Source organism: Typopeltis vanoorti, chromosome 9 (assembly GCF_054136105.1).
Source record: "Typopeltis vanoorti isolate ZY-2024b chromosome 9, IOZ_Tvanoo_1.0, whole genome shotgun sequence".
NCBI lineage: Eukaryota > Metazoa > Arthropoda > Arachnida > Uropygi > Thelyphonidae > Typopeltis > Typopeltis vanoorti.
The window spans coordinates 100,944,648-100,955,959 of NC_143557.1; the positions used below are offsets into that span (position 1 = coordinate 100,944,648).

The following is an 11,312-nucleotide window of genomic DNA, read 5'->3' on the forward strand; positions in this document are numbered from 1 at the left end:
AAAGATCTAAAAGTCCTAATTTGGTGCCCTCTAATGTTGTAAAAAAGTATTACAGCTATGTGGGAGTTGTTCTTAAGATAAGTCTCCCAAATATGCAAATTAATGCAACCATATTGCTCAGGTTACGAGAATTCTTCACAGCCATGGCTGGATCAAAAAATAATCTTTTGAATCTGTAATGACTTCTAAATAGCACATTAGTTTTCTTCCATTTAATCCTGTGAAGGAGTGTCCAAAGCATGGTCTGCCAGTCCTGACTTGCCATAGTAATGGTAGCGAATGTATTTTTTATGTTCTTCCAGGCAGATGATAACAGATCTTCCTGTCTGCCCATAGTATTCCAAGTCACAAGGAACTTCATACATTCCAGGGTATGCCAGATGGTGAAGTTTATCCTTAGGAAAGTGGATCAGAGTTGCTACTTAACATGAGGTTTGAATGTGGTGCAAAGCAGGGGCGAATGCTGGTCTTGAAATTCACGCTTGCTCTTGTTATCATTCAGGGAATGAGAGGTGTGATTGAAGTCTGATTAGCGGAATAATGAATTACTGACCATTTAAAACTATGCACAGGTAACAATCGTATAACGCAGATGTTAGGTTCTGCAGAAATGCAGCGTTATATAAATCGCGTTATGCGAGCCTCAGATCACATAGAAAAATTAGGGTTATGTTCCAAAATCTTTTTTTTTAATTATATAAACAAGAATGACATATCCAACAAAAAAAATTTTTTTTTTTAATTCAGGTAATTAATGTAAGTTAAGAAAACATACAAACTATGAATTAACTTAATTCATCTAAGTTAAGAAAGCATATAAACTATGAAACAAATACATAGTATAAAAGTATAAAAATTACAAATTGACTTAAACTTCATTGTACATAATGCATAAATGTTCTAGGCAAAATAAAATAGTGCATATTTTAATCTTTCATAGCAAGAGGATTTGAGGATTGGTTAATAAACACTGGTTTTGTCATGTAATCACCTGAGGCATTACTACAAAACAGTAGAGTATTTCTATCTTTGGAAACTTTGAATCCAGGAGCTGATCTTTCATTTTTTGAAATATAAGTGCGTTTTTGCACTTTTTTCCAATATAACCCGGATTCATCCATATTGAACACCTGGTTTGCACTATAAATGCTTATAAACTTTGTGAGTTTTTTATTTAATAAGATTTCTCCGTAGGAATTTTCTTTTGAGCTGCAATCTTCATTAAAAATCATAAGTGTGTTCATCTCAAGCTGAGCACTTTATTTTCTGGTGAGATTTCTCCATTTTTTCCATTAGAATATCGCATACACAAGCAACGTGCTTTGCACTTATCGTTGACCCAGCAATAAACACTTTCTCCGATTTTATGTTCATTTTGTTTGATTGTTCGAATTGTTGATTCATTTAAATTCAAAGTCCCTGCAAAAACTCTTGGTTTTTCGCCATTTTTCAACTGATCCAAGATTTTGAATATTTTTCTTCGAGAGAAATTAATTTTGTTTTCAATGTTGGTTTTTCCCTTACGTTGCAGTTTGTGGCCATTACTATAAAAATAATTTTTTAGAAAAAAAGCAAGCATTACATATTGTATGTAACTCACCAGAAAATAAAGTGCTCAGCTTGAGATGAACACACTTATGATTTTTAATGCATTTTCCTGGCAGAAATGAGAATAATTTTCAACAATATATGTTTTATACAGTAAACAATTGAGATACATGCGTGCCAAAGAGTATTTCCCTTAACATAAATTTGCTACTTATAATTACATGTGGGATACAAGCTGATACAAATTTAATGAAAATAAAATTTGATTTTTAAGTCGCGCAGTGAAAAACATATGAAAAGATAAAGGGTTACTACAATTTGTAGACCGTGTTGTATAAGTACTGCGTTCAACAAGGGTTACTACAATTTTAGACTGCGTTATATCGAAACTGCGTTACGAGAGTTACCTGTATATAGAAATTTATGTACATTTAATCATACAAATACAACATTTATTTTACAACTGATATTCTATCTTTTTCAATTTAGCTACTTGAATACAAATTCTACCCTACAGTTCTTCTTTATGAACTGGTCAATAACATCGTCACAAAAAGTTGGTTGTAACTTAATTTTCCCAAGCAATATGCACACTTGTAAAGGCTGGTTGAAGCTCACTGGCTAGAGCAACTTTGATTGTGTATGGCCCGTGTTTAAGCAACAGGGTGAGATGACGTGGAGGGAGCAGAAATGGCTATGTGCGCACATGAAATCACAGTGCTGCTGCAAGAATCTGGATGCTCCCACAGCCGAGCAAGCCAAAGTAGCTCGACTAGTGTCGGCCTTCGATACACAACACAAAGCTCAATTATTGCTGCGCAAGCTTAAAACATCTTCTGCCTACAAAAATAAAGGCCTAAATGGAATACTTATAAATGCATGCATTTATTAACAAATAAATATTATTTCTTTCTCAATTAATGAGCTTGCGCAGCAAGCATGGAGAATTCGTCACTGGTGCAAAGGCCATATTTTATTAGTACTTTGCTATCTTTTCTGATGTACTTCTGACATAGGGAATAGGAATGTGTTGTGTTCCTGTGTATTAGAGGAGGGAGAAGTAATGGGCTATGTAGTACAGTAAAACCCCGAATTTACGCAGTAGGTGGGACCAACAAAAAGCGCGTAAGTCAAATTCGCGTAACTCGGGGTATAATTTTGCATGTGATTTATATATACAAACATACAATTGGGACCAAAGGTTTACAAAAACATCTATATTTTTTAAGAAATATAATCATAATTGTAGTTTTTCGTACATAAAAAAAAAGAAAGTTATTTCAATGTCAATGGTTTTCATAAAATCTAATAGATTCGTCTGACGGCATAATGTCTTTTTCTTGTCACGCAAAATTTTTTCATAGCAAGCTGATGATTTTTTTTATTCCTTGCCTTTTGCCTTGTGGCTACAGTTCATTCCTCGATAGAATCTATATCCTCCAAAATCTGTAAACCTTTCTTTTATGATTGTTCTTACTGTGGATTCCTGTAGATCGAACTTCTTTGCTAGCTCACAAATTTTCATTCCACCTTCAAAATCCTTAATAATGTTGAGTTTTGTTTCCAAAGTCAAAATTTTTCTTTTCTTGTTAGCTGCAGAAGAATTGGACTTGCTTCTTTTGGATGACATTATTATTTTTTATGTGATAAAATTTTTATCAAGAACATAACATTAAACAATCACAAGGTTTGTAGACTATAAAACTCGTGTATGAATGGAGACCGCGCGAAACATGTCAGTGCTTGTTCACAGCATATGTGACACTCGCGAATGCAGCCGGCACCTGAAAGATATGACTAGTGGTGAGGCATGAAGCGGGACGGGAATACGTACATAAGAAACGTGTAACTCCGGATTCACATAAGTCGGGATGTGACTGTATTTTATCTATTTTGTAGAAAGTGTAGCAGTTGGCTAAGAAAGTATGGCACAGATATTTGAGTACTGTGGATAGAGAGCTGTATCATTAGAACAAATATCTCTGGCTCTGTGTGCAAGTGTTTTTAAAATACCGTACTGTTGGGCTGGATGATGATGTGATTGTTTATGTAGATATCTTCCTGTGTTGGCTTTCTGTAAATGGAAAAAGATAGTGATTCATCTGAAAGGCAGGTGACTAATGTGTCAAGAAAACAAACAGTTATCTACAATGTTCTTTTCTACTGTGAAGTGGATTTTATGGTGTTAGCTGTTTAGGTAGGTGACAAAAGCATCAAAAGTGTTCAATGGAGCCAAATGGCATACACATGATCAAAGGCGAAACCACACTAGGGGCTTTGTATATCACTGTGTTAAGTATTTTGTTTTCAAAGCGTTCCATGAAAAAGTTTGCTAAAGAGGGAGGGAGGGGGGGGGACCCACATAAGTGCCATTAATCTGTTTGTAGATTCTTCTTCCCATGTAAAGTAACCTGCATACATAGTAAATTTGAATAATTCAATATTTAGACCTTATCTAATCAAGACTGTCTATTAGTGATACAATGGCAAATAGCAGGGGCGAATATTCTGGGTGTGCTAGGTGTGCGGTGCTCATCCACGAAATATCAGTATCACCAATATTATATTTTTTTATATATTCCCGTGAAAGACTCCCCTAATTGTTTGCAGACTTTGCATGAAGTATTAGTGCTTCACGAAGAGGGCAGTTTTCAATGCGTAACCATTGTGTCACATTCGCGTTAATAGCCCGGGTGTGCTTTCGAAATGCATACACCTTTGCGCCCATTGAAAAGATGTAAAAAGGGTGCAGCAGGTCAAGTTCTTAGTGTTCTAGTATTTTTAAACTGCTGAGAAGGCAAGGCTGGGTGAGCTCGCATATCAATCTCACATCTGTGAGATTGATAAGACAGACAAACAATCTGATGATACTTAAAAAAAAAAAATGAATATAGGATTCCCGAAAGTGTGAATAATTCCAATAATGATTGGATCTTTATGTACACTGAGTCTCAGTAAACAAAAGAAAATTCTTGGAAAATGGAGCGAAATATACACAAACCAGAGAAATACACATAACATGGGCAACAAATTTTATGAAATGATTGGCTGCTCCATCAAATCATATTTATTCCTGCCATACTCTGTCTCCTCGTAAGTGTTTTTTTTTTTTTAAATTATGCCATCATAAATTCACTTATTCATGTCTAGACTTTACAGGCTCGTGCTATTTGCTCTACCCAGCAACTTATAGGACGCACATACCACAAATGTTAATTATTAATAATTCGTTTAGCATTAATGAAAATATTTATACTCACACTTATTCTTTCCTTTCATTTCCTATTCTCACATGTCTTATAAATGACAGTTCACATATTTTTATCTTTGAGTATTTCACATATACCAACCAAATATATCATTCTCCTTCATTGTTGTTTTCTAATAAATCCTAAAACAAACCGATTGTTCCCCCCACTGCAGAAGTATCCAAAGTTATCCTGCAATTAATTGCACTGATGTGCTATCTCAAAACTTTCATACACCAATAAAAATGCAATCATATGGCCATGTGCATCCACAGATTGGGGGGGGGGGGGTAGGCACGGGGAACTCCCCTTGGATCGAGTAAAAAATTCCACAAATTATAATCATAAAAGTGATTGAGATATGTAACCTTACACCCTCGACCATGGGGTGCTTTTTCTGTCTTAAAATTTTATTATGAGTTGGCATGTTTCGGCCCACAGTGGGGTAGCCATAGAACACGTTTTATTGCACCAATAAAGCACGTGTTCCTGTTTTTGGTTCATCCTTTTCTGATTTGTGAAAAAAATGTTCATTACTGTTGTGAACAGCAACCAGTGTTCATTTGTCCTCTTTGTCTAGTGAATCACTGAGTGAGGTGTGAATTGTAAATTTATAGTGAAACAAATTTAAACAGAAAAATACATTTTTAAAAGGTGAGTGTATGCAATTTAATATTATTTTACTTGTAAGTTTTATGATTTGTTGCTTTTAAACTAAAATAATTTGATTTAGGATTTTGGGATTAATTTATTAGTTGATTTTTAATAAAATATGGCGGACAATTTTTTTATATGAAATTATGCTAAAAACTATATTAATTCTGAATACTCCCCCCCCTACCAAGGATTAAAGATCATTAAAATCAATGTAAAATGAAAATAATGTATTTATAGTTTACATCGACAAATAATTACATCAAGAAATGCTAAAAGACGTTTTTGATGTAATTATTTGTCTCCAAGCTCCACCCCCAGAAAATTTTCTGCTGATACCGATGCACATGGTCAAATTGATGAAAAATTTGTAGTGCAAGTTGAATAACCCACACGACTGCACACCCAACCGAAATGGACACACGATGCCACTGGTAAACAGAGAGGTGACATCAAAACTAACCATTATGTTTGATTTTTAAGGATATGATTTTTAACTAATGATCTGAAAGAGACTGATTTTTTATTTGTTTTTAAAAAGCAGAGATGCTGCTATTAAAGGGAAGGGGGATAAGGGACTTGGCCAACTGTTGGGCAATTTTACAAGTGGGCCTATCTATGCTATTGACTATATAAGGGGATATTTAGATTTGTAGATTTTAGGTAATTCATAAATGCGGACACAAACAGGTTTTATTTTCTGATGATTTCTTTGGGCGAGGAAGTAACTTTGAGGAAGTAATTTTGAATAATTTGCAGCCCTTTTTCTTTTGAAACAGTGCATTCTCAATCTATAATTTGGTAAGTATGATAGAACCATCACATAGGAGATCATGCATTTTTTGTTATAATCCTCTTAATCCATGATAACTGTTGCATTACCTTTATCAGCTTTTGTCATTGTCTTTTTTTTTTTTTTTTTTTAGGTACTAGGCCCAGTGGCTGATTATGAGGCTGTCCTTAGCCATACCCTTCCAAGAATAAGGTGGTTAGCCCTATGCCTCCTATGTCTGTAGATGCATGTGTTCGCTGGGCTGATTTGCCTATTCTGGGGGACGAAAAATCTGAGTTTCCAGGTGAAAAAACCCCTACCTCTGTATGAGACCAGCTAATTCACCTTTCATTGAAAGAGACCAGATAAATGTTCCTCGCGTCACTGATGGGAATCGAGCGCAGGTCTTTCCGACCAAAGGGCTTTGTCTATACCGATTGAGCTATGGAGGCTCTATCAGCTTTTGTAATAACAATATTTTTATTCGTATACAACTTTCTTAAGGCAGCTATTTCATTCGGTGGTATATTACTTTTTGGTGGTTTAGGTTTGTTTAGGATGCTTGCTATGCCTAAATGCACATTATTAGACCAAGTCACAATTAAAAATTGCAAAAAGGTGGCACACCTTTTGGCAACTCCTATAGGTAAAGATGACCTCGCTATTGCTTCTGCCTGGTATCTCCACCTCTGGGTCTGGCTCCCACTGAAGAGACCTCAATAAAGGTTGAAACTAGTCTGGGTAGTGGCCAATCCCTTAATGCATAACATTATACATATCCGCAAGGAGATGTGTTTTGCATTATGGGAGATACTGGGATAGGAGTGTTGTTAGCTTGGTCCACCTTTACTACGAGTTGTCTGGTGTTGTACTGCCTTACCCCAGTAAGGTAGTACAACACCATATTCAGTCCTGAAGATATTTTGAGGGGCAAACTTTCTTTGCTCACACTTGGATAAAGGATTAAACTAAATTATTATGGTTGCATTAATTTGTCAAAAATTTGGGAGACGTATTTTAAGAGCAACTCCCACATAGCAGTAATACTTTTTTTTTTACATTAGAGGGCATCAAATTAGACTTTAGATCTTTTGTCCATTACAATTGGTATCATTTCACTTACTGTTGCATATACATCCACATGCTATGTGTGCTCTGAAGATGTTGATTTGAAATTCACTGAAACATAAGTTAATAAACATTTTTTTAATAAAATAGTTTGTTTGGTGTTGTTAATACCATTAAAAATAAGTTATGAATTGCATCCTATATAACTATATGATATGACCAAATTAGGAGATAAAAGCTAATCAGTTATGGATCAGGGTGAACAGGAAAACTTTTGAAGCAACAAATTAAATGCAATCTTATTGTTATATCATCAGTATTCTAACAGCTACCTATAAAGATCAGTAGAAGCTTTGGGTAATGCTAATAGGTATGCAAGAAAAAAAAAAAGGAAGAAATGAGTTGTATTTATGGTTCATTACATTATACATATTAAGAGACAGGTGCAATTTACTGAAATTAATGTACTGCATCTAATCTTCTCTGCATTGATATTACACTGAAGAAGCTACCAAGATAATAAAATGTGACAGGTTTCTATTATTGATATGTAATGACAATACAATCTATTAATCAATTATATTTTTGAGACGATATCTTTTCAATCATCCAATTGCTTGTGATTTATTACAGCATCTACAATTTCTCATGTGTGGAAGTGATATACATTCGTATGTAGATAAAAAACCAGTTTCAGAAGGCAGACGATATGATGGAGGCTTACTTAATAGTCCTTATCCCAAACAAGTATCAGGAACAATTGGTGGCAACCAGTGGTGAGCTATGGAAATTTTAACAAAGGACTAGCATCGTCGAGCCAAAAAAAAAAAAAAAAGGCCTAACTTAGTCCTTATAATACTTATATTGAGACTTTGTAGAGCTTCTGACAGATATGATAATTCCTGTAGAATATCAATCATTAATGCTAGATCTTTTAAAAATTCCAAATTGAGAAGTCGGTTTAAGAAGCACTTATATTTATCATTCGATGCAAAATGCTTGCATAAAGCTGGGTAATTTCTCCACAAAGCAAGAACCGTTCTTAAACTGCAAGCTGCCCATCATGGTCCAAACACACAGCCGATCTTTAAAATTTCGATACCAAGGTCTTTTGCAATCGTATTTAATTCTCATTGATTTTTGATGATAAAAGGCATATAATTTATCCATAAATATTTCAAAATGATTTATTTCCTTAATGTTTTTTTATCCAATCGTCTAATGCTAATTGTAATCAATGAGCTACGCAATGCCAAATCACAATGTTGGGAAATTTTTGGAGAAGTTTCATTGCAACACCTGATTTGTTTCCTAATATTACACTAGTTCCATCAGAACAAAATAAAATGAAATGATTTTTTTATATAGTTATCAGGAAATCCATATGAATTTAAAGTAGCAATTATAATAGCATGTATACATTCCAATGTAGTATTTTCTAGTTCTACAAGATTATTAAACAAGAAGAACAAGGGACTCGCAAATTTGAGAAAAATTTAACAAAGGGCTCACGCGAGCCCCTTATAGCTTACCACTGGTGGCAACTATTTATTAGCTAAGAGGCTCCAAGGTGTGTTAACAATTGTCTCCACTCCTCCAGAAGTTAGTAAAATTGGATAGTAATACAATGATGATGGCAAAGATTTGTTGCCATTCTTAGGAAATATTTATATATGAGCTAATTTCCATGCTGAAGGATAGATACCATGAATAGGAGAGAATAATAATACAAAAAAGTACAACTCAGCTCCAGAGCACAAATCTTCAGAACAATCAACAAAATAATATCAGGAATTGTTTTTTTTTTTTTTTTTTTTTTTTGGCATCCAGTTTGAACATGATTCTTTTGACAAAAATCAAAAGAAGAATTGGATATCGCTTGTTTAAAATGGTAGCAGGATATTTATCAATTCACAAAATTACAACTGAAAAGCATTATTTGACAAATATAAGCCATTATGCTGAAAGATCTTGATCCATCTTTTTGCAAGCAGCTGTTGTAAGAAAACTGAGTTTTTTTCTCACGACTGAAGTGTCAGTACAAAAATGAAGAGATGGATTGGAACAAATGATATTCAAATGGCAGATGTGGTGTGCAGGCATCCAAAGTGCTGTTTACAGAGCAGTTTGGCATGACTTATTGGAGGGGTCCCTGCTTTCAACCAACCAGTGATGCAGGATACCTTATCTTCACTCTAGATCAGTGGTTCCTAACCTTTTTCCATTTGTGTACCCCTTTTAAACCCATTTCTTTAAATTGTATCCCTTTTTTATTTTCTGCCATTACTAATTATTTTTCGTGTACCCCTGAACAGCCCAGTTACTCCCGTGGGTACACGTACCATCGGTTGGGAACCGATGCTCTAGATGTTAAGATGGACATACTATTTAGTATCCTTCAGCACTGATGGTGCCCTTCTGGAACCGTCTTAATCTTCATTTTACATTTTTTTATGTTTTGTACCTTATTCTTTGAATGGTACTCAAAATGATGCTTCACATTGCTGAAGTGGAAGTAATATTCTTTTTCATTTTCTTAAAAAAATCCCTTGATCATTGACAAGATCAAATGAGATCGAGCATATATGTTATCAAGTAAATACAAATGAAATGAGTGAATAATTTTTACTGTGCTAACTGGATGTTTTTTATGAAGAGAGATAATTTAAGCAAAAAATAATAATAAATAAAATAAGAAAATCAAAAAATATTGACATAAGATATAAGGACGTTACATAAATTACAGATGGGAGGGGGGGGGATACAATAGCGAACATTTAAGTAGATACCTCTAAAAGGTGTAAGTGTAAATATATGATAAAAATAAAGGAATTATTTTATTTTAATTACAAAAAAGGAGGGCAAATGCCCTTAGTCTACATGATTAAATTGATGATTACTGCAATAAAAAAAATAAACTGTTTAGTGCTACATACTTTTTGTTTCTTATTTTCCCCAGAATCCACAAGATCATCGTGATACTCTTCTAAAAGACGTTTGCATACACGGACTGTACACTGTTTATTCTTAATAATTGGGGTTTTTGCAAGTGTGCCCTCAGTAATTTCATTTGTTTTTCTACTGTGTTTCTTACGTTTTCTTTCAGCAATTACACTTTCAAGTGAACTACTCGATGCACATCTTTTGGGAGTTTTCTGTTTTGGGGATGTAGAACTATTTAAACCACTAGAAAAATTATCCACTTCATGTGTTGTGACTTCACCTACACAAACAGTGAGAGGAGATATATCACTGTGCAGCTCTTCAGGTGCATCGGTCTTCTGAGATTTTTCTGAAAGTTTTTTCTGATTCACAAAAGCGTTTCGGATATCTATTATATTATCATTTTTTGCTTTACCTTTTACTCTGTACTTGTCGTTTCTCCTGGTAATACAGTCATCTTTATGTGTCTGAATGGATGAAGGCAAAGTTGATTCCACTTCAGTCCTTTCAAGCACAGAAATATCACAAGCAGAATTTAATTTGTTCAACAGCTTTTTTTTACATAATATACTATCTGGGCACTCGCTTACTAGAAGTCTTTTACGATTAACATTTTTCCCGCCCGATATTAAGAGATCATCTGCACGTTTTAATATTCCATGATCACTTCTCTTTCTACTTGCATAAAATTCTGTAACCTTGGCTTGCGCCATGATACTAGAATTTCGCGCTTTAAACAATTGTATTCATGACATGTTACAGCGCCATCTTTCACAAAAACGAATCAATAAAATATTGTTATATGTGTGATGAACGGTAATAAAATGCAACATTTTTCACGATTAACGATTAACATTTTTCCCGCCCGATATTAAGAGATCATCTGCACGTTTTAATATTCCATGATCACTTCTCTTTCTACTTGCATAAAATTCTGTAACCTTGGCTTGCGCCATGATACTAGAATTTCGCGCTTTAAACAATTGTATTCATAACATGCTACAGCGCCATCTTTCACAAAAACGAATCAATAAAATATTGTTATATGTGTGATGAACCGTAATAAAATGCAACATTTT

The 11,312-nt window shown here is 34.3% G+C and overlaps 1 protein-coding gene across 1 annotated transcript in view; it reads right to left on the reverse strand.

Moving 5' to 3' along the window:
* Positions 1-10,986, reverse strand: part of dup (chromatin licensing and DNA replication factor double parked) — a 94,531-nt gene extending 83,545 nt beyond the window's left edge. The window contains exon 1 of the mRNA XM_090398439.1: positions 10,227-10,986. Coding sequence (XP_090254565.1) covers positions 10,227-10,946 — 720 coding nt within the window. The 5' untranslated portion in view covers positions 10,947-10,986. The remainder of the gene's footprint in view (positions 1-10,226) is intronic.
* Positions 10,987-11,312: the final 326 nt, after the last annotated feature.